The 25,507-nt window shown below is 35.5% G+C and overlaps 1 protein-coding gene across 2 annotated transcripts in view; it reads left to right on the top strand.

Moving 5' to 3' along the window:
- The window catches only part of LOC117341083 (amyloid-beta A4 protein-like), a 54,603-nt gene that overhangs the window by 6,077 nt on the left and 23,019 nt on the right, over positions 1–25,507 (top strand). For both annotated transcript variants that reach the window (XM_033902916.1, XM_033902915.1), the window contains exons 2-4: positions 4,030–4,224; positions 6,199–6,316; positions 9,542–9,760. In XM_033902916.1, coding sequence (XP_033758807.1) covers positions 4,030–4,224; positions 6,199–6,316; positions 9,542–9,760 — 532 coding nt within the window. The remainder of the gene's footprint in view (positions 1–4,029; positions 4,225–6,198; positions 6,317–9,541; positions 9,761–25,507) is intronic.

The raw sequence follows: 25,507 nt of genomic DNA, 5'->3' as shown, positions 1-25,507 counted from the left end.
GTATGCATTGCTCGGCAATACATCAGTTATATTATATATGTAATTAATAGTGCATGCGCAGGTGCTTGACTTTACCTGGTATTTTGCACTAGCTACTATAAAGATAAAGTAATAGCTATATGTTTATATATATATGCAGTAGGGGATATCAGGTGGTATTTCATTCACATTTATAACTCTAATGGCCTACATTTAAAGAGAACACCTGGCACAGGTGCAAATACACCATTTTCTCATTAGGTCAGTCTTGGCCCAGTCTTTACTAACCTGTTCTACAGCTGTAGGATATGTTGATGTAGTGGAGAAGATTTGGCAGCTTTATGTACAGCAAGTGTTAGGAGAAAAATGGTACATACTGGTGACATTTAGCCACAAATGTTCCATGTTCAATTTTTATTGCTACCTTAATCCCTTGCTGTGAAGGATGGATATAAATCTTCAGCAAACTGCGATGTACACTGTTCTGCAGGGCCTTTTTCACTGGTTTTGGAATGGCCTTTAGTCTTTTGCCATATTTTCAAAAGAAAATTTGTGAATTTTCAAAAGTAAACTGCAAATTTTGGTTTAAAAGGATACATGAAATAATAATAAATTGGGAATGGGGCGCATTATTGGCCATAATAAGTCGTAAGAAAAAGCTAGACAACAGCCTCCATAACTGCAGAAGTTCAGGCATATGTGTGTAAGTTAAGGTATACAGATAAAACAAAATTTCCACATGATCCATGCACACAAGTAACCATTGAAGCAGAAACTACTAGAATGTTGGAACGCTGGAGTCTGTTCTGCCTGACTTCTAGCCACCATCCTGATGCAAATTGTTCGGCTGTCGACAAAATCAATATTACAAGAGAAAGAGAGTATATAGTAGCAGAGAGAGGCTAAACGATATTGATCAGGCAGGCATGTTTTTTCCTAGGTTAGAAGTAAAGGCTGAAGGTTCGCTGTATGGTAGAATGTGATTTTAGTGTTTTTTAACCTTATTGTAGGTAATTGAATTTCTCGTAGTGGTATTTATTACTTCATGTCTGCAGCATGCTTTGTATCAAATAATACAGGACGGTATATTGAACGAATGTAGAGTCGTTTTGTATTGTGTACTTACTGCTTTCTAGATTTTTGTTGATAGTTTCTGTGTTAAGGGAGTAATTAAATAGCTGCCTATAGCTGTATACCCATCATGTTGAATAATATTTTATTATATACACTACTGAACATACCTTGAATTGTGTTATGTTTTTGAAAGTTATTATGGGTGATAAATTTCTTCTGTTAACATCATAAATTTTGCAATAATCAATCAAACATTTGAAATAAATAATGTATACGTGTACGTGATGCAGTACAGTACACAATAATGTCCCTTTTTGATATGTATGCATATATATCTGCTGCATCAACGTACCCCGGCCAGCCGGCAAAGCACTAATATTCTCACTAGTTTTCGTACAAGTTGTAGCTGTATCTGTTTCATAGATTTTATAGCAAGTCAGTTGAATGTATATATAATCATGGGGAGAAATGACGCGATGTTAAGGAGTACAGATTGTTTTAGAATGCTGCCTAGTCTAGATCTAATTTGCATAAAAATGATACTCCTGCTTAATGTTCAACATTTAAAAGTTGGGTGACTGGTTTGCCTGTTGTCTGTATATGCGACCAGGTGAGATGTCCTACTGGCTGTCGTTTGGCAGTACAAAATGTATATATGTTTCAGTGAAATAGCACTATAAAGTTATCATCAGTTCAACGCTTATATTATCACAAAGACAAACATGAATATACCACAGCCTCCCAAAACACACTGGCATAATATATATATCTCACACACTGGGGAGGCTGTCCTAAAATGACAATAGTTAATGATAGGACATTAAACCATACAAAACAAAGCCTTAGAAGTGAGACAAGCTTATTGATACTGTTTATGTGTAGATTTTAACAGGTCCCAAGGCCATAGGATGTCATAATTGGATATTAAATATGCATGTACTCCATATTAGTATAGAGTAGCTTATAATCTTCACTGTATATGGTATAGAACCCAGAATTACCAATAACTGATCTTTCAATAATTATCAGAACTAATTCATTCATGAAAAAGTCACGTATCAAGTAACATATTGATGTGATCAGTGGTAGTCAAAAATAGGAATTTCGCAGATCACAGCGATTGATGTTAGTGTACCGTTTTTGTTGTGATGATAAAACCCATGGCCAATTACAGCAGTATCCTTCAGTGAGGTAGCACTATATATAAATCGACAAAAGTTCCGGCCTATCACAAGGAGACTTAACACGAACATACTGTAGCCTCCCAAAACACACATACACACTCACCACATGCATGCATGTCGCACGCACCGGAGGCCGTCCTTAAATGACCTTAGCTGTTATTAGGACGTTAAACAAAATAAACCAAACCAAACCAAACCAAAATAAAATCACATATCCGAACACGTGTATAAAAATAAAAGAGAACAAGTTATTTATTAACTCCCCATGCAGGCCAGCCCTGTGCTGTTCATGCAGCATCTTATAATATTGTACCAGCATATTTATTATGATAATATGCGATCATAGATTTTGATACAGAGAGATTAAATGGTATGATGATTCTTGGATTCTTAATATGGAATATACCGTACTTCTTGTTGGATTACGGTATACATATATATACATTCTGTATATAAGAGTGCAGATATGTTTACAGCAGTGATTAATGAATACAGTTATAATGACTTAGATTTCGTGAATACTTTCTTTCGTGAACTTACCTCTTAAGACAGATTAGCAACGACATAATTTTATGAATGTTGTCCTAGAAATGACTCGAGATTAGAAAATGATGACCAATTATAGTAATTGACTCTACAAGACTTCTATAATGAGACATTGAAAGAGTTTGTATTTCATCGAACACATGATGAAATTGAGAGAGTTTGTATTTCATCGAACATTGATGACACATAAAAGAGTTTGTATTTCATCGAACATTTCATTGAACATTGATGACTCACGAAATAGTTTGTATTTTATCAAACATTGATGACATTGAGAGAGTTTGTATTTCATCGAACATTGATGACACATGAAAGAGTTTGTATTTCATTGAACATTGATGACATTGGGAGAGTTTGTATTTCATCGAACATTGATGACATTGAGAGATTTTGTATTTCATCGAACCTTGATGACATTCAGAGAGTTTGTATTTCATTGAACATTGATGACATTGAGAGAGTTTGTATTTCATTGAACATTGGGGGGCCATATGATGACATTCAGAGAGTTTGTATTTCATTGAACATTGATGACATTGGGAGAGTTTGTATTTCATCGAACATTGATGACATTCAGAGAGTTTGTATTTCATTGAACATTGATGACATTGAGTTTGTATTTCATTACACATTGATGACATTGAGAGAGTTTGTATTTCACCGAACATTGATGACATTAATTAAGAGATCATTTCAAAATATTGAACCATTATTTTATTTGATATATATGCTATATATTATTTCTTACAGGATATCGATGTTGAATTATTTTTGATTTTGTAAGATTTGGTTCATAGTTAATTGATTCAATATATATATATAGAATCTTAAAATATTTTCAAAGTTTAAAAAAAAAACAAAAAAAAACATGCATTAATTTGCAAAAGATATGTTTCTCTTAAACACAAACAGTGATTGAGAACTGTGTTTGCGTGCTTTTGAAACCTCCTTTTGGCTTAAAGTTGGTGATTGCCTGTTCACAATTTTCAGGGATGGGATGACAGTGTCAAGTCATGATCAGCTGTTAAGATATTATGATGCATTTCCCTCCCAATAATACAAGAATACTTCAGGCAGTGTTAGGGAGCTGTAGTGATGATTTATAAACCTTTCCGCCCCTAATTGGATGTTAAAATAGGGTCATACAATTGCTGTTTGAGTTTGATTAAGAGAAACATCTTTAGCAAACATATTTATACAAAACTGATGAATCTCATTCTCAATATTATGGGATGTCTCATTACAGGCTTTAGCTGCCAATGTTGATGCCGTTTCTCAAAACACAAAGGAAAAACTGACCCACATGGTGGCATACTCATGTGACCAGGAAGATGCACCACTTATGTACAAACGAGCTGACCAGAAGTGGGAGGCAGCAGTCGGGACACGAACCACAACTTGTCTGGATAGTCTACGAAGCATCTTCGATTTCTGCAAAGAGGTACGTAGGAATCAGGTTTACTAAACAGTCTGGAGTAGATTGGGGTCAATGGCTTAATGTGTTGACACCTGGGAGTTAGGGGATGAAAATCGTAATAGGTCAAACAATATATCAAACTCGGATGTGTAGGTGTATGTAGGAATCAGATTTATTAAACCCCCTGGGATTTTCCTGGGTCTTGAAGAGAGATTTATTTCAGAACACGATAGAAAAAGTTGATATGGATAAGAAACGGATTAGTCCCCAATGGAACTGGGTGGAGGGTGATTTTATTTTTGTGTTGTGTCTATCTGCCCTACTTATATTGTCTGGGTACTATCTCGTACATTCTTGTCACATGAATTTACACGAGATTTATATATATAGAGAGAAAGATTCACCTAGATGAGGTTAAGTGTCCTATATGAAAAGTAGGTGATTTTCAGAAAATGTTTGTCAGGGTGTCCAGACTCTACTTAAATTTGTCACTGGAACTTCTTACTTGGAGTATGGGATGAAGTGATGTGTTATATGTATCAAAATCAGGTCACTCTGACCTACATTTTTACCTTAGACCTATATAAAAGAAATAAGATTTTTCTATAATTATGTTCTACACTATTTATGACTTAAACTTCATGTTTGGGCCCAGGTGTCCACAAGGTAAGGCAGTGTGTCATGTATGGAAAGTAGTGTTACTTTAGGCAGTAATGATATATTTATTGGCTCCATCCCATAATAGTAATGGTGGGTAAACTGATACCACTCGCAGTAAGGGTTGGATAAACAAAACTAGTGTGGCAGGACAGGTACAAGTGTTAGGTTAGGTATCCTCCTATATTGGCAAGATGTTATATATATATATTATATATAAGTTTGATAGATATATATTTACTGACCTAGAATATCCCGGGTACTTGGTCTACATTGTGGATTGGTAGTGTTTCGAGTACCTCTCTACGCCGACTGACTGAGTTATCGTGTGGACAATCTTACCTGTGTGTGTCCCTATAGTCAAGCTTTGACACTCATTGTACACTTTTTATGAATGAATGAATTTAAGGCAGTTACATTATCTGTCTCAGGAAGCTAGGTCACAGAATTTACACAGATAGATTTAATTACAAAGGAATTGTGAATACACAAACAGTGACAAAAGTGTAAAATTATACATAGAATAATTCAATGTTAGTACAGTCTGACCCTTTCTGTTTAATCAATCAACTCTAGACCAATTATCTATTTCTTTTGCTGACAAAGAGCTGGTTGTGACATTAATGAATTATAACACTTTCTAAAATTTTAGGGGCCTGGTCATTTTCAGAAATTAAAATCAGAAGTTTTTATGACCTTTATAGATTGTAGGGTTACATTATGTACAGACCTGTAAATATACCTGTAAATATACCTGTAAATGTACCTGTAAATGTACCTGTAAATATACCTGTAAATGTACCTGTAAATGTACCTGTAAATGTACCTGTTAATGTACCTGTTAATATACCTGTAAATGTACCTGTAAATATACCTGTAAATGTACCTGTAAATATACCTGTAAATATACCTGTAAACATACCTGTAAATATACCTGTAAATGCCAAATTAATATCGATGGATACTGTATTTTTGCCAATTTTCATTGCATTATTAGCCTACAAGGCTTTATAAAATGTATTCGATAATATAATGTACGCGATAAAATATGGTGTAAAAACTCAAAACAGATGTATCAGACAAACAATGTTTGTGGAATTATTTGGGTATTTTCCATTATATTGCCAATATGTATGGAAATTACGAAACGTTTTTGATTGACATTGTATCCCTTCAGTCATACCAGATATGATGTGTTAATCCAAGTGAAATTAACTTGTTTTTAGCTCACTGGTTATGAGTAACCGTGAGCTAATGCTGATCATCTGGCGTCAGCGTCCCACCACTTACCGGTAACCTAAAGTGTCAATGTTCAGGTGTGTCCATTTCCTCTACCTACAGGTGTACAAGGATGCTGATGTGACAAACATTGTTCCTGTTGAGAATGTTGAAATCACGTGGCCAGATAAGTTTGGACATCTCCACACTGATCGTAACTTCCAGGTTTACAGCTGTCTTAGTAAGTAATGTAGTTAAAATATATACTAGGTCATCACAAGGTCGTAGTATATACTAATAGGTCATCACAAGGTCGTAGTAGTATATACTAATAGGTCATCACAAGGTCGTAGTAGTATATATACTAGGTCATCACAAGGTCGTAGTAGTATATACTAATAGGTCATCACAAGGTCGTAGTAGTATATACTTATAGGTCATCACAAGGTCGTAGTAGTATATACTAATAGGTCATCACAAGGTCGTAGGAGTATATACTAATAGTTCATCACAAGGTCGTAGTAGTATATACTTATAGGTCATCACAAGGTCGTAGTAGTATATATCAGTAGGTCATCACAAGGTCGTAGTATATACTAATAGGTCATCACAAGGTCGTAGTAGTATATACTAATAGTTCATCAAAAGGTCGTAGTAGTATATACTAATAGGTCATCACAAGGTCGTAGTAGTATATACTAATAGGTCATCACAAGGTCGTAGTAGTATATACTAATAGGTCATCACAAGGTCGTAGTAGTATATACTAATAGGTCATCACAAGGTCGTAGTAGTATATACTAATAGGTCATCACAAGGTCGTAGTAGTATATACTAATAGGTCATCACAAGGTCGTAGTAGTATATACTAATAGGTCATCACAAGGTCGTAGTAGTATATACTAATAGGTCATCACAAGGTCGTAGTAGTATATACTAATAGGTCATCACAAGGTCGTAGTAGTATATACTAGTAGGTCATCACAAGGTCGTAGTAGTATATACTAATAGGTCATCACAAGGTCGTAGTAGTATATATCAGTAGGTCATCACAAGGTCGTAGTAGTATATACTAATAGGTCATCACAAGGTCGTAGGAGTATATATTAATATGTCATCACAAGGTCGTAGGAGTATATATCAGTAGGTCATCACAAGGTCGTAGTAGTATATACTAATAGGTCATCACAAGGTCGTAGTAGTATATACTAATAGGTCATCACAAGGTCGTAGTAGTATATACTTATAGGTCATCAAAAGGTCGTAGAAGTATATATTAATATGTCATCACAAGGTCGTAGTAGTATATACTAATAGGTCATCACAAGGTCGTAGTAGTATATACTAATAGGTCATCACAAGGTCGTAGGAGTATATACTAATAGGTCATCACAAGGTCGTAGGAGTATATACTAATAGGTCATCACAAGGTCGTAGTAGTATATACTAATAGGTCATCACAAGGTCGTAGTAGTATATACTAATAGGTCATCACAAGGTCGTAGTAGTATATATTAATAGGTCATCACAAGGTCATAGGAGTATATATCAGTAGGTCATCACAAGGTCGTAGAAATATATATTACTATAGGTCAGCTCAGGGTCGATTGTAGGAGTAAATATTATAATCATTGCATAGTGCTATGAATATGTTTCAAAAGGTTATTACAAGGTTTATATGAATATATCACAAGGTTATTACTATTTCCAAGATGATGAAAGTTGTATCAAAATACTCATTAGTTTGTTAATTTGACCCAACATTATACTTATTACAGTGTAAAAAGAACACATAAAAACCACCAATTATGACACGTGATCGGAGAGTTAAGAATACTATCCCTTTAGTTGTCTACGTGTTATAATACGGAACATTTTCACATTTAACATTGAAGTTGTATGTTACAATATGAATGAATTTTAATTTGTGTATAAAGTGTCCAGGTTTATAACATCTGTCTGGCTGGAAAAATCGTGGGAAGAAAGTTCATCTTTTAACTGAATTTTATTTACCCCTGTAATTGCATAATTCATCACTTTATCATAGTCTGGCATTATATGGGCAAAAAGTAACGAGGCTGGTTAGCTATTACATTTCAAAATGACAAGACTCTTACTGTCCAAAAAAACATAATGGCTTTGTCGGTTACGTAAAACAAGATTTCAAAAGGAAAATGCTATCATGGTGTCTAGTGTTATGCATGACTGCTGTTACTTCATCAGCGAAATGATCACGAGTCCATTTCACGTAACAATTTAACTAAACATCCTCATAATAGCACTAGATATATTTATATATATACTGTGAGTCAAGATATAGATTGTAGTAATAAAGGAGATAAGTGATGGGTTTTAAAAAGCAGATTATCTCAAATGCATGGTGATAACATGTATAGATTTTGATAGAGGTGTTTAAGTTCTACAGGATAGTCTGAATTTTAAGTATGAAGATAAGGACTACGATGTGAAAAGCTATATATCATAAAAAGTGTCATGATTCTGCAGAGAAACCTTGGATTTTATGCACTCATGAATGTCAGACAAAGATGCACAGTGATTGTAGAGCTATGTTAATTGTTGAGGTGTATTGTCAGGTTAAATTCTTTGTGAATACCATACACCTGCAAATTCAAGAAAATATTTAGTAGTCCTGGATCTATTTTTGCTATCATGGAAATTTTATATGATGTTTGAGGATGTCAACTGACTCCATTTTGAATCCAGCGAACATTTTTTTGCCAGTATTTGTTGACATAGACAAACAATGGCTGACGGTATTGGATATAGATAGATTTTCTCTGGGGACAAATATGTACTTCCTGAATCATTTATCAATTTCCGCTTCAAAATTTTTTAAACGGAAATTACAATTTCCAGTGATAGAGTGAAAAAACATTACATTACATAATTTTCTATGAAATGATCTTACAAATTGAAATATGATGTCAGTTTGAATCACAGCGGAGGATCATATTACAGATGTTTCCAAAAAAAAATTAGTATTGATATTCTTTAAGTTGATAAAGATGGCTTAAAAGGAAGTAAAAATAAATTGAAATTTGTTAAAGATCATGAAATATTTTACTGGGAAGTAGTAGACCTTTTTTGTAGGAGCTTCAGGGAAAGATAATATTGTGACTAAGCTTGGGTATATAGCTCCCAATAGGAAAGTTATTGTAGTATTGTAAAAGTACTGAAAGGATCATATGTGACATGCTTATTAAAGTGATACTTAGAACTACGGATGACTTTGTCCAAGGATTCTTTGTTGGTGAACAATCAATACAATTCTTTATAGCCAGATCAACTCCTGATTCACTGAGAAATCTGTTTTTTTAGTGAAATCCTTCAGGGAAATGTACAGAGGAGGAGATTTATAGACATCATCTAAAATTATTGTGACTTTTGATGTTAATGATAATGAAGTCGTGTAGATATTTGATTTTGTTTTCGCTACTTTGTGCAGCTGGAATCTTTACGAGTGAAGCCCTGTTGGTGCCTCAGGGCTGTGAGTTCCAACACCTGAAGTACAATGAGTGTGCTTCCTACACATTCTGGAAGGAAAAGTCCAACATGACCTGTAAGGACAAGAACCTGTACATGGAGAACTTCTCCATGTTGCTCCCCTGCAATGTCGGCCTGTATTCTGGTGTGGAATATGTTTGCTGCAAACCTGCCAAAACAGGTATGTCAATGTTGTTCAGTATACACATTATTAGTCCCCTACTTGTAAAACCAGAGGGACTAGAGGTTTCCTTTCCATCTGTCTTCTATGTACGTACATGATGCCAAAGTTTGTCAGAACTGTCTCAGACAAGTTCAAGTTTCAGGGATTCTAGGTGAAGGTCGCTGTTACTATTTTATCAGGGGTCAGTTGGGGGCATGTATTGTTTAGTAACTTTTTTTTTTCAAAAGATTTTTTTCCCCTCGTCTTGGTGAAGAGAGGTTTGTCAACAAAAATCCAGTGTCCAGCTATAACACTGTCTAGCCAGATTTTTGTCAATGTTATGTCCTAAGTATGTGTATTATGTCTTTGATTGAAACAAGATCTCAAACCAATATCAGCAGAAGGTGGGAGAATTAGGACACTGCTGTTAACATCGACTGTGAAGAGATGCTCTTTTCTGTATTCTTCCTTGATTTTCACTGCATGATCTAATGTGTTCTTTGTTTTAAGTTTTTTTTGTTAAAAAAAAAAATGCTCTGTTAAATTATGTGTATTTACGAACAATTATCAGATATATAAAAACCAGTTGTTGTTACACTATGAAGAAAGCTTTCTAAAGACGAACAGGTAGGTACAAGAAAGGGATTACTGATGATGTGATAAACATGTATAAAGTAATGTTTTAGGCTTTAGGCTATAGGATGGTACAGCCGTGATTTCTGGCTTTAGGATCGGTACAGCCGTGATTTCTGGCTTTAGGATCGGTACAGCTTTGATTTCTTGCTGTAGGATCGGTACAGCTTTGATTTCTGGCTGTAGGATCGGTACAGCTTTTATTTCTGGCTATAGGATCGGTACAGCTTTGATTTACGATTCCTGGCTGTAAGATTGGTACAGCTTTGATTTCTGGCTATTTCTCCATCAGGAAAGTGAATTCCCTGTATAGTCTTATTATTCAAAACATTTACACAAATCTGACAGAAAATTCCTTGTACAACATGAATCTGTAATCTTGACCTAGAATGTTTTTGTATCAATATTGACTAGTTGGTATTGTTTTAAGTCCTATTATCAAATATGGTCATTTAATCTTGGCCTCCCTTTTGTGCGAGATGCATGCATGTGTTGAGTTTGTTTTGTTACGATTCAGTATGATTGTGTTTGCCTCCTTTTAATTGTGCTGAACTGATACTGACTTGAGTACTACCTCACTGAGGCATACTGCAAGGACACCCAGCAGGACACCCCAACCAATCACATATACTGACAATGGGCTAACCAGTTGCCTACTCTTTAAATGCTCAGCCCTATTTTAAGCAGGAGTATAATAGCAACTACAATTTTTAAAGACTCTGGTATGTCTCGACAAGGAGACAGAACAGAAACCCTCCTCACAGGGATGAACGCTCAAGAATTGAGGCAGTGTCAAAGGAGACATTATTGGAAGAAGAAAGTGGAATATGAATAAAAGATACCATATTTAGTCGCCTCATAGGATCATGCAATGGGGGCAGCAGGTGCAATTCAGTATAGCACAGAATGTAGATAAATTAAGGTCTTGCTCTGTAAAGAATAATTATCTAAGTTTTGTAAATTTCTTCACATGATCAAACTATATGGTAATTTATGAGTTTTTTATGTGTATATATGTATTATAGAAGCTATTATTCACCAAGATCTGTCAATAATATTAGTAACTGTATTTCATTATGTGTTTAGTGAAGGATCTGATATTACATCATAGCTAGTCTCAGATTCGATAGAGCATGGAGATGTTTTACAGGTAAATATGTCCGGGGAATTCTAATCAGACTGATGATAGGATGGGAACATCATTAAAATCGCTCAGGCGTGTTATATTAGCAAAGTGTTTCATGTCCTTGGTTAGGCTTCAATGAGTTTCCGTTTGTGGATGTACATGTTTTGAAGGAAGTAAGTAATTTATTCAATAAGTGGGTTTTCATGTTGTTGTGACTTCTGGTGTCAAAATAACAAAAAAGTTTTATTGATACTAATGAGAATTGCATATTTTACACACTTTTCCTAGAAAGAGAGATTAGTTGTAGTTTAAACTTTCTGCACTTATTTTGTCTTCAAATTTTCTTCATCTTCTATACTTATGTCAAGTAACATTCATTGTCTATTTTTATTACAGGTGTTTTATAATGTTTAAATTCAGTATGTTGTCACATCTATCCTTATGTGTTGATGCTGCTAAACTACAGATAAACACATTTTGATAACTGGTTTTCATCTGTATCTATACCTAGATGTTGTATTCTTAATTGTTTTTTGTCACATAATCGACCTGTTATCCAGTGAAATTGTCCATGTAATGTTTTTACATATGTAGCGTTATATACCCTGGCATGTTTTCCATTGACTGTACAGTTGAAAATGAGTGTGACATCATAAAGTGTAATATATAGAGGTTACACAACGAGTGGTTGGTGGATAAGGAATTTATTTCACACGAGTAAGTTATTTTTTAAAAGTTACAAAAGACACGAGCTTTAGCAAGTGTTTTTTGCAACTTTTAAAAAATAACTTACGAGTATGAAATAAATTCTATATCCTACAATTTTGAGTCGTGTGACCTGTTTCTACCACAGTAATATCTGCTTGAATCAAAGGGAAACGTGGCCAAGTATAATTTCGCGTGTGCAAATAAAGTGTACTGGTGACGTCTGGGACCCGGTGTTGTGACGTCATTAGATTATTGATGACGTCAATAACAATTGCAGCTTGGGTCAAAGTTCACCGTGTTAGCCAATCAAAATGCGTACAGAGTTTATAACACGTGTGGTATAAACAGATTGTTAATCAACAGCTGTAATGATTAACTGATGGTCTGAGAGTTGAATAACACAGGGTATTGTGGTAGAAAGAAAATGACATGACTATCATTGGTGGATGGTGTGACATCATACAGTGTAATATAGACAATGACATGACTATCATTGGTGGATGATGCAACAAGAAACTCCCTCCATTTGGTTTCGTCCTCCACATTTTGACTTGTAAACCTGTCAAATATCAGTTTTCTAATCATAAGTAATGTGATAATTCAAGATTTTATGTATTTAATGTAGACTTATTCAAAATTTTATTTATTTACTGTAGACTAATTCAAGATTTTATTTATTGCTGTAGACCAATTCAAGATTTTATTTATTTGCTGTAGACATATTCAAGATTTGATTCATATAGACTGTGCAAATTATTGATTGCATGCAAAACTTAGAATAATACAGTAGAACATCATGTGTTCCTGTGATAAAACATTCTACTGCATTCAGTTCAAAGGAATCTGGTTTTGACAGGCCTTTTTCTCTTGCTCTGCAGTCTCCATGTTTGTATGGATTTCTACTGATGCAATGCTTTCCCATCAGAATGGCAGACCTGTTGTATTGATTCCCCGACCACTGTAAGACTTGTGTGTGTCATCAGGCAGGGTGAATCACAGGTTATGTAATGCTACAACATCATGGTTTTTTTTATTAGCCCACCATCATCAGATGGTGGGCTATTCAAATCGCCCTGCGTCCGTGGTCCGTCGTCCGTCCGTCCGTCCGTCCGTCCGTCCGTCCCTCCGTCCGTAAACAATTCTTGTTAACACTATTTCTCAGAAAGTACTGAAGGGATCTTTCTCAAATTTCATATTTAGGTTCCCCTTGGTGCCTTGTTATGCATATTGCATTTTGAGACCAATCTGAAAACAACATGGCCGACAGGCAGCCATCTTGGATTTTGACAATTGAAGTTTGTTATCGCTATTTCTCAGAAACTAATTAGGGGATCTTTCTGAAATTTCATATGTAGGTCCCCCTCAGTGCCTAGTTATGCATATTGTATTTTGAGACTAATCGAAAAACAACATGGCCGACAGGCAGCCATCTTGGATTTTGACAATTGAAGTTTGTTATCGATATTTCTGAGAAAGCGCTGAAGGGATCTTTCTCAAATTTCATATAAAGGTTCCTCTTGGTGCCTAGTTATGCATATTGCATTTTGAGACCAACTGGAAAACAACATGGCCGACAGGCAGCCATCTTGGATTTTGACAATTGAAGTTTGTTATCGCTATTTCTCAGAAACTAATGAAGGGATCTTTCTGAAATTTCATATGTAGGTTCCTCTCAGTGACTAGTTATGCACATTGAATTTTGAGACTAATCGGAAAACAACATGGCCGACAGGCAGCCATCTTGGATTTTGACAATTGAAGTTTGTTATCGCTATTTCTCAGAAACTTATGAAGGGATCTTTCTGAAATTTCATATAAAGGTTCCTCTTGGTGCCTAGTTATGCATATTGCATTTTGAGACCAATTGGAAAACAACATGGCCGACAGGCAGCCATCTTGGATTTTGACAATTGAAGTTTGTTATAGCTATTTCTCAGAAACTTATGAAGGGATCTTTCTGAAATTTCAATTGTAGGTTTCCCTCGGTGCCTAGTTATGCATATTGCATTTTGAGACTATTCGGAAAACAACATGGCCGACAGGCAGTCATCTTGGATTTTGACAATTGAAGTTTGTTATCGCTATTTCTCAGAAAGTACTGAAGGGATCTTTCTCAAATTTCATATGTAGGTTTCCCTCAGTGCGTAGTTATGCATATTGCATTTTGAGACCAATCGAAAAACAACATGGCTGACAGACAGCCATTATTGCTAAATCTTAAATTTTATATATAGGTTGCCCTTGTTTGAAAAGTACTAGAGGGCTGTTTCTGAATTTACACAGATTAGTAAGACTTAGAGGAAGGGAAAAGTAGAGAAAAGATCAATCTGACATGGAACCTATAAAGATCATTCAATGGTGGGCGCCAAGATCCCTCTGGGATCTCTTGTTTCGGATGCTGGCGCTGGTGATGTATCTTTTATGGATACCAATGTCAAGTTGTATCTTTTGTTGACAGTTAATTATAACTATGTCTTGGTAGTGCTTCTTTAATCAAACCTTTAAGGTGACCTCACCTGTCATGTGGTACGTGTATACCAAGTCTCCAGCTTCTGTATCAACGATATGTTTTGTTCTTTGCCTTGGACAGACTCAATAGTCAGTTTTATCTCTGTCATTCTTTATTAAAACAGCTGGTGAGCATTCTGTGTTATTGTGCTTGGGCTGTTAGATTGGTATAGCCTGATATATCGTCCAGACAACCAGGTGATATAGCCTGATATATCGTCCAGACAACCAGGTGACATAGCCTGATATATCGCCCAGACAACCAGGTGACATAGCCTGATATATCGTCCAGACAACCAGGTGATATAGCCTGATATATCGTCCAGACAACCACGTGATATAGCCAGATATACCGTCCAGACAACCAGGTGACATAGCCTGATATATTGTCCAGACAACCAGGTGACATAGCCTAATATATCGTCCAGACAACCAGGTGATATAGCCAGATATACCGTCCAGACAACCAGGTCATATAGCTTGATATATCGTCCAGACAACCAGGTGATATAGCTTGATATATCGTCCAGACAACCAGGTGACATGGCCTGATATATCGTCCAGACAACCAAATTCTGTTTGACTACACTATCCAGCCTCCTGATATCTGATCATTCCTCATCTATATAGTTGTCCCACAAAGTACTCCTCAATTTGGGTCCTCCAGCCTCCTCGAATATTGTTGTCTCAGTTAATATTGAACAACCCTAATCTGGTTTTCTATTTCTTATGCATCCAGCTATGTGAATTTTGGTATCAGCATCCAGCTTAATTCAGCTTAATTGCCTTTGCATATTAAAGTGTTTAGTTTTAAAAAGTAGCTTGCCACCTGTAATGCAGTAGTTTTCCTTCATAACATTGTCTATCCCTCTAATGCAGTTGTCCTTATTATTAGTCATTCCCTCTAATGCAGTTGTCACTCATATGTAGTCTGTGGCCTTAATCTGGTTGCCCATGGAAGCAACTTGCCACCTCTAATCCAGTTGCCTTTCATATGCAACTTGCAGCCTCTTAAAAATCTGGTTGACCTTGAAAGGTTGTGCCATTATCCATTAGTAAACCCTACTTAACTTTCTTGATATTTTGGGAAAGTGTCATCATGTGTTGTCAACTCAAACTTGATCACCAATACATTGTGCATGTGATATAGCTGTTCTGTTAACCAATATAAACCTGGGTAAGAGGAGTATTACTACATGTATTTATATATTTATTTTGGCATTTTGCTCAAATTTGAACACATACCTGAATTTAAACGAATGCATTGATGAATTGGTGCATCGACAGTACTTGTAGTTTGTGTAGAAAAAAATATACAGAAATAGCAATATTAACACTTTCCGTACTATTGTCAACTTAAGTCGACATAAAAATGTGCTCCCTCTTCCCCACTGTCAACTATCACTATAGTCGACAGGCTATAAGCTGATGTTATTTAAATGTCGACTTGTTGACATCAACACCCAACACATGCAATTACCAAACACAATGACATATAAAAGGTCTTCAAGGCTTTTAAAAAAACATTTTGGTTGCTAATATTTTGTTTATTCCATTCAGTAACATTTCTTTCATTAAAGTAATAGGTGATAATTTCTCCATAGGTTTTATTATAAACAATATGGCAGCTTACTGCATTTTCATTTAAGATGTCATTGGCCAGGGCATTTCATAGTGTTCAATGCGACGTTTAGATCAAATTTAGGTTAATATTTCCAATAATGTATGAAACTTCAACTATATAACCTTTGTGTTTCTATAGGATAAAACAACACACCAAAATGCACAAATTGTTTATAACTTCCTGGCTTGAGCCTAATAAATATTTCCAGTACAGAATCCAAAAAGAAGCAAAGTATGGAGTTGATGAGTGTATGATCATAATTTAGCATAGATAGATGTAATAGATATCTACTGATATTGGAAACAGAGACTGCGTGATCATAGTTTTAATTGATTATTACACTCATACATTTATAATCATTCGGCCGACCCTAGTTCCAGCCATCGACAGTGAAGATACACAAAATTTACACTAACCCTATTTATACCATAACTATATGAAGTTATTGGAACCAGAAACGGAAACCGAACGGTATGTCACAATTTTAATTGATCTTTACTGTCACACATTTAGAATCATTGAGCCGAGTAGTTCCGGAGTCGATGAATGAGTGGTATATGGACCTGTCGCATGCTACAGAATGTAGAAACCACTAACTCAAGTTCTGTACACCGCGATCAATATATTGAACCAGGCTACGGCTCTGACTGGAACTGAGTCATGAGACACACATGGTGTGTCGCTATGACTACACTTACATCATTTAAGCGTACAGAGAACAAAAAAAACCTGATGATGATGCTGGGGTATCTGTGTATTTAGTCTTGGGGCAGGATGGGTCGATGGATGGAGCTGTGGGACCTCGTGACATTTACATCACATGTTACGTTGTGCCTTTATCTTTTCTGATTTGACAAATTATATTCTAATACAAAAACTGAACTGAAATATATTTTGGTGTAATTTCCCAATAAAGCTGTCATACCTCATTTTACCAGTCTCAGGGCAATTCATGTAGTGGCGAAATACAGATGACCAGTCTGAGACGACTCGTGGAGCTCGAGGGTCGAGATACAGATGACCAGTCTGAGACAACTCGTAGAGCTCGAGGGTCGAGATACAGATGACCAGTCTGAGACAACTCGTAGAGCTCGAGGGGAGAGATACAGATGACCTGTCTGAGACAACTCGTAGAGCTCGAGGGGCGAGATACGTATACAGATGACCTGTCTGAGACAACTCGTAGAGCTCGAGGGGCGAGATACAGATAACCAGTCAGAGACAACTCGTAGAGCTCGAGGGTCGAGATACAGATAACCAGTCAGAGACAACTCGTAGAGCTCGAGGGGCGAGATACAGATGACCAGTCAGAGACAACTCGTAGAGCTCGAGGGGCGAGATACAGATAACCAGTCTGAGACAACTCGTAGAGCTCGAGGGGCGAGATACAGATGAGAAATTTAGTTTCATGGAAGAAGTAACTGTTTACTTTAAATACTCTCAATGGACAAAAACTTCTACGATGGAGAATGGTACAATAAAAAAACAAATTTTTCTAAAGACATGTAGCATATAAATGTTATAACTTTAAAAAAAAAAATTTCTACTTTTGTTTGAAGATGAATCTTCAATAAGTTGAATTTCATATTTCATTTTGAACATTGATTAGTAAAAGTTCTGTATGAAGTCAGCTTTTTGTAGACTAAATGAATGAAATAATGGAACAATATTATTCATCATTTCATGTGTAGAACATACCAGTTATGGAAATAGCTGTACATATGTGAGCCAGGTTTAAAGATTGATGAGGCTGTTTGGAATACAGTATTGATTTTCTTAGTGATGTCATATCTCTGAAGAAAGTTAGTCAAGCTAATATTTGTTTTGGTTTTTCAATAATCTCACTCAACAATATGTCCTGTCAGTATATAATGAGGTTGGAAACTGAATATCTTCCCCCCAATTAGCTGTATAAGTATTGATTGTGAATCACTCTGCATATCATTTATACCAGTTGTTCACATCCAATTAAATCATCCATAATGATTTATACTTGCCAATTAAATTCTTGGAATTTCTATGGGAGGGAATCAGATTTGTGCTCAAACTAATGAAAATCTTAATTAATTGATAAAATAACCAACTTTCAAGAAATTCTATTCTGACTTTATTGTCTAAATTTAGGGTCAAAAATGACAAAAATAGGAAGATTTTGCTTCCAGGTAAAAAATGTCCATGTTTTTTCTCAAAAATATAATATTTTAGACAATTTGAAAGTCTGCCCTCATGATATTCCAAATCAGAACAAAGATATCATCAGGCTGCCCGTGTATCATCTTTTCTGTAATCTGAAATAACCACAGTTATAATCTTCCCAAATTTACATTAATTTGGAATTATCATAAATTATGTACCACTCATCATTCCATATATGTTTAAATGGGTCACTTGTATCTTTACTTGAAATTAGATTAGGTCACTTGTAAGCTTATATGAAACTAAACTGAAATCATATATTAACCCAGACATTTCCTTGTACAATACGAGAGATAGGGTGATAACACAAAAGTTTGGCTTTAAAACCATACGTATATAAATAACTAAACCTTTCTCCTTGATAATCAATGGTGCTTGTGTCTCATAGTATTTATAACAACTTGTGATAAGCATAGGCCTCACAATGGATCATTATACCTTCAGGTCAAAACATCTCAAATAAGGTACACGGTTGATAGGTCAAAACATTTGACCTTTTAGATGCTGAACAGACCACTCTATGCCCTGAACTGATATGAGCTTTCTTTGTGTAATTAAAAAGGTAGAACAGAGATATTGCAGAGCTTTAGGCTATGGAAGGTTTTCCCTTCATGTATAGGTAAGCCACATGCTCTCACAGGGAGATTAAACTGTGTAGAAACACACTTCTCCTGTAGTTGTCTGAAGCTTAGCATACAGTATTTTGACCCCAACAAAAATCATTTTATCCCAACGACCATCATTCAATGAGATACAGTCAACTCTTTGAATGCTGCAATTCTTTCCTTTTGAATTATTAATTACTTACAAAGAGTGAATGTATAATGCATTTGCATTTCCCGTTTAGTTACAAATACAGAACCCCAGACAAAATCTTCAACAATTCATCTCTGTACCTATATATTATATATTAGCATATTATTGATATAGTCCTTCATTTCTACTGTATATGTGCTTCATAACTTCCTTTAAATTGATGCTTTTATGGGTTTATGTGAACATGATTATTTACATTGCAGTTTAATTTAGCCATTTTGATCAGGAAACTTAAACACATGGGTGCTATTTCTGCAAAGGTTTCATTTTACCTGTTCCACAAAATAATGCGGGTGGTGAAAATATTTGCGGCCAAATGGCTGTCACTTATTTAGTGTAAATTTCTCCCTCGCGTAAATTTCCACGTTTGAAATACAACCTAACCATTGAAATGACTCCCAGTAGTGATTTAGGACTGGTTCAGTTTAGTGTGGTTATGTGGCCTTTTCCCACGATAGGGTTATTTAAGGATGGTATCAAGTATTAACATAAAATATTAGCCAGTCTTTGTATATACATTGAAACACAAACTGGTTAAAATGATATGCTTTTAAAGCACTAACCTGCATGCCCTTCAATATATGATGTAATAATCAACAATCAAAGGTTATCCCCCCGAAGAAAACTTCACGGGGACTACTGTCTCTCTGAAAATTTTTCCTGGTGAAGACCCTGTGATAGGGTCGAAACTAGTCGAATATAAAGTATAACCCTTGGTTTGGTTTGTTTTGATTAACGTCCTATTAACAGCCAGGGTCATTTAAGGACATGCCAGGTTTTGGAGGTGGAGGAAAGTACCCGGAGAAAAACCAATGGCCCACGGTCAGTACCTGGCAACTGCCCCACTTACATAGGTTTCGAACTCGCAACCCAGAGGTGAAGGGCTAGTGATAAAGAGTCGGGACACCTTAACCACTTGGCCACCGAGGCCCCCTAAGTATATAACCCACTTATCAGTAATGCTTGAGTATGTTGCAATTATTCCTCTCCTTTTAGTAGGTTTGAGAGAAGTTTCTATAGTATACATCACATGACCAAAAAAGTATGCTGTAAAATCACAGTTACTGTCCTTATTCTTTACTAATGATAAATGAAATACTAACAATTGTACATACCATATTCATTCTCAAATCACTCCTTTTCCCTATTGGAAAAGTTGTGTACATGTACCATATTAATCCTCAAACAAGCCCCTTCCCCTAGTGTAAAAGTTCAGTATTAAGGTTGGGGAGGACTTATTTGTGAACCTTGCACTTTTATCATATACTACTTAAAGTTGATGATTCAGCAACATTAAAGATTCAGCAACATTAAGGAAGAGACTTGTTGATAAATTTGGCATGTGGGACTATTTACTTGTAATTCTATCCAAAAATGCTCATACATGTAAGTTAGTGTAAATATATATAAAAGTCTGTTTATAAAAAAAAATGCCCCATGATTTCTTAATTATAATAAAAACTGCTACACTATAATGTCATTAACATAAGCCGGGGCCTGTTTTCTATCAGGATGTGGTATACCTGTGTCGTATGTTCTGAAACCTGAGAGGTTTTTACCTGTCCATATACATTGACGATCAGTTGTAGATCCTTCACACCACTGTGCTGAATAATTTAACAGAGAGCTGCATGGATGCTACCACTTCAGCGGTTACTCCTGTAATGCGCAGTAATAATAAATTATAGTCAGCTTAGCTTTCAGTTTTACAAGTGGATCGGCAACAACTTTTTTCACCGAAAATACACAAGTTCTTGTGTAAGGAAGGGATGAATATATATAGGGATCAATTGCTCAACCATGTGGGTTAAGAACCTGGCACATTCTTAAATGACCCTGGCTGTTAATAGGACGTAAAACAAAAACTTTGAAAATATCATTTGTAGAGTAAGTTAAAAGTTCAACTTTCATTGGGGGAAGGGGGGGGGGGGGGGGGGGGGGGGGGGCTTTATATTAATGTATAATAGTGACATGCTTCAGTTTAAACAAATTAATTTTTGCTGAACGGATGCAGAAATGTTTGCTCCTGGAAATAAGCCAAGCTATGTCCATAACATGTACAGTTCAGTAGCAATGCCAGCATATTCTCGTCTAAGTTTAGGACATACCTAACATGTACAGTTCAGTAGCTATGCCAGCATATTCTCGTCTAAGTTTAGGACATCAGTTGATGCTCTCGGCTTATTGTAGGATAAGTTATGGGAGTCTGTACATAATGCTAGAATAAAACAGGTGTGTATATATGTAAGAAGTTATGGTCAATTGAATAGAGCTGTAAATGATTTGGGGGGAATTCTAAATATCCTCATTGTTCTCCATACTAGACCCAGATGGTTGTCATTTTCTTGATCTGTTTAAATAGGTCAAACTCACAGTTAAATTTGATTTAATTAGATTGTATATGTGATAGGAAACAGATTCACTCCATGGTTATCACTCTCCTCCCATATAACAAAGGGAAGGCGTAGTTTGTACTGGACCTCCAGACCGGACAGATAATTATTCTCTGTGTACTTCTTTGTTAGAAATGTTTCCATGTCTGATGTCTGTTTAATATCTGCCAGCTAGTCTACACTTCATTTTACCTCCATGTTCTCTCACAAGATTTAGTTCTTTTGTTCACAGATAAAAATATATATCTGTATATAAATTAGTTTCCATAAAACTGGATTAATTTCTGTGCAAATTAGATTGCATCATATAAAACTGTTGAATTTTCTAAGTGAAATTATTTGAGATATTAAAATACAATGCATCATTGTCTGTTCATTATGAATTGTGTAATAAATTTACCTTTACTGCTTCAAATATGATTTCAGAAAATCGTTATAGATATGTACAGTGTATATTTTGTGGATGTCAGATAGTGACGTTTATTATGGTGTTTGCCCTATAGTAATCACGGTCTGGCTGGCAATTATAAACCTTATATTAATGTAAAAGTTATTGGAGTTTGATATTACATAATCGAGCAATAATGAAGGGCATGTTGGTATTAAATCCTTCAATTCTCTATGTCTTCACAAGTTTCAAAAGTGTTTTCCCAACGGGGGAAGTGTGCAAATAGTAATTGTTGTAGATATGTAGTGATGGTTTGATAAATTATTTTACTGTGGTAGCCCTAATGTGTTTATTCCCTTAATTATGTTGACCATTATGTTCTTTCCTTCTTCCCATTTTTGGGTGGCTCTCTGTACATGCCTTAACCCTTATCATGCTTACCGTGACAAATGTCGCGGTGCCGACCCACCGTCTTGCTTGCTTATCGCGACATTTGTTGCTTTTCGATGTGCGTGTTTTACCGTCCGAAAATAGATACGGGAATGCCCCCATTAGCTGCGAGTCTAATACGGAATGATGTCATACCTTCCCAAAATGCCTTTGCAGTAAATCTGAGTAATTTGATTGGCTGATAAAAATACTATCGGGGATTTCTTTCACTGACACAAACTTGGTTACAAAATGTCGGACGACGACTCGGCATTTGCTTGATGAGGAAGAGAGGGATGCTTTCCTCCGGGAATATTTTGCAGAATCAGACGATTCAGCAGAATTCGAAGGGTTTGATGATATTGCTTTTGATAATGTTCAAATTCATAGACAAATTCAAATAGATCAATGTGTAAGAGACAGAGAATTTGACGACAATAATGAGTGATCGCGTAACGATACCCCACCTGTAAATGCTCCTTTCAAGGTACCCCGGGATCAAGTTAGATCTTGATGACAATATGGAAGCTGTTGACTTTTTTACACAGATTTTGTGGAAATTATTGTGACAGAAACGACTCGACACAAATCGCGAGAACCTGCCCCTCCACCCCACACACAGTCGAATGTGAATAACGAAAGTGATGACTGATTAGGTACAAAAAAAAAGTAGATGGTTTATCTAGTTTACCCTGAAAATGAATTCACAGTACCAAAGACACTTTTTACTGTTTTTCACTGTTTTATTCAGCACTGGGGAGAAAGGGAAGTAATAATGTGATAAGCATGATAAGGGTTAAAATACAAATGTTATCTATTTTTATTTAAGTTTAAAGTATTCCATCTTACATATTATATAAGGAAGTCCAATATATATATGACATTAGCGCACATTTAAGAAGTGATTGACTTATTCTGTTTCTATTTGATAGCAAACCCTTACTGTCATTGTCTGCTGTGACACAATAATCATCATAGAATGTATCTGATATCGGTGATGAGGCGAGTAATCTTTAATGCAGACATTCGGCTTCCTTTCCTTGTAAATTTGCTGACGGAGCGGATTCTGCTGCTGCAATGCTGGGCTTCATCCTGTATTCTGTCAATACCTCAGATACATGTAGAGATACAGAGATACATTTAAGGAAATGAAGAGAAACACCAGGACTTTTATTCCCTGGCCTAAGTCCAAATTAGAATTGGCTGTTCAAGCATATTCCTTAAGACCCATGATTCTGTGTGTTGATAATTTTATCTCGAATAAGCTACTGCATGACCACAAATAAGACTTCAGGTCCAAAAATTATTAAAGCCAATAACCACAAATGAGACTATCTGGTCCAAAAATGATGTATAAGCCTTCCCCAAGCTACACGAGGAGTGCGGCTAACATTAGGATGAATATGGTGCTCTGCCATTTTTTGCCTGTTTTTTTTTTCAAATTGTGTAGAAATTACAAAAAACAAACTCAAAAACATTCTTAGATAACCATCAGAAAAAATTGATGTTCAGATTCCCACTTGAGTTTTCTTTTGAAATCTTATAATTGAAGAGCTTTTATTAAGACTCATTACAAAATGTACCAAATTAATTGTTATTATTGTTATTGTGTAGAAATGGAACTCTTCACCAGGTAAACTACTATTATGGACATTATTTTCATCATTTTAATTAATAAAGTCCTTATAGTAGACATTGATTGTGTTAAGTAACCAGTAGACATTGATTGTGTTAAGTAACCAGTAGACATTGATTGTGTTAAGTAACCAGTAGACATTGATTGTGTTAAGTAACCAGTAGACATTGATTGTGTTAAGTAACCAGTAGACATTGATTGTGTTAAGTAACCAATGGTAAATATGTAAATGTTACATAAGACTCTTGTTTTAGAGACAGGAACTGTCTGCCATTACTGTGGTCAGTTGTGACATGTGAGGAGCAGGCTTCATGCCATTACTGTGGTCAGTTGTGACATGTGAGGAGCAGGCTTCAGACCAGACATCTTGATCTTCCCCAAGATTACAATGTCTCTGCATGCATATACAGCTGAATTAATTATCATCAGACAATCTCTCTTGTCTTTGTCTGTCCTGTACCTCTTTGATGCATACATACTCATGTGTATTAGGTAATCAGAATTCTACACAATGTTTATGATAACAATCCACAGGTTTGGTGTTCATTAATGTTTGATATCAAAGTTAAAAGAGAGATATATTGGTTGTCTTGATTTACATGGATACCAATAAAAATATGTTGATGTTGCATTTAATCAATTGTGTGCTTGATCGAATCACCAGTAAAATCCATGAGCCTGTACTTTGATTTCACCACTCAAGAGTATAGTCAACCTTTTTTAAGTTAAAGTGAATCTGGATTATATTGGGGAATTAATTCCTTATTTGTATAACTGACTGTAAAGCAGTTCAACTGATGTATACATACATACATATATATGTCAATATACCTGTTTAATGTTAAGTTTCCATAAATTGTGCATTTCTTATCACTATGCATGTTTTAGGGAATATCTAGGAAACAATAACAACTTCTGTATATTTCTTAACACTGCAAAGGATATTTACCGTCATCATCATCATATTTTAGTAAATATGTAGGAAACAACCTATATGGATCAATTTATACATAATATCAAAAAGAGCCTAGCATTTGATTTCAGCAACCAGTTATCAATAACAGTTATCAATAACCAGCTGTTATCCACGTAATTATATCCAACGAGTGTTTAGGAAACAGATTGACCGTTATACATAGATATATATACACAATAGTCCCAGTGATTTCTTCATCTCCCATAAACAACCGCTAGATTAAAGGCTGTGCTTTAGGTATAATAATGGTAAATTATTGCATATTTTCAGAACTTCTAAATTATATGTTTATAACTAGACACAGTAAGGTAGTAAGGGGACATCACTCTATG

This window comes from Pecten maximus, chromosome 13 (assembly GCF_902652985.1).
Source record: "Pecten maximus chromosome 13, xPecMax1.1, whole genome shotgun sequence".
In the NCBI taxonomy this organism is placed as follows: domain Eukaryota; kingdom Metazoa; phylum Mollusca; class Bivalvia; order Pectinida; family Pectinidae; genus Pecten; species Pecten maximus.
The sequence above is the reverse complement of the archived record's forward strand: the minus strand, read 5'-3'. Positions and strand labels throughout refer to the sequence as shown.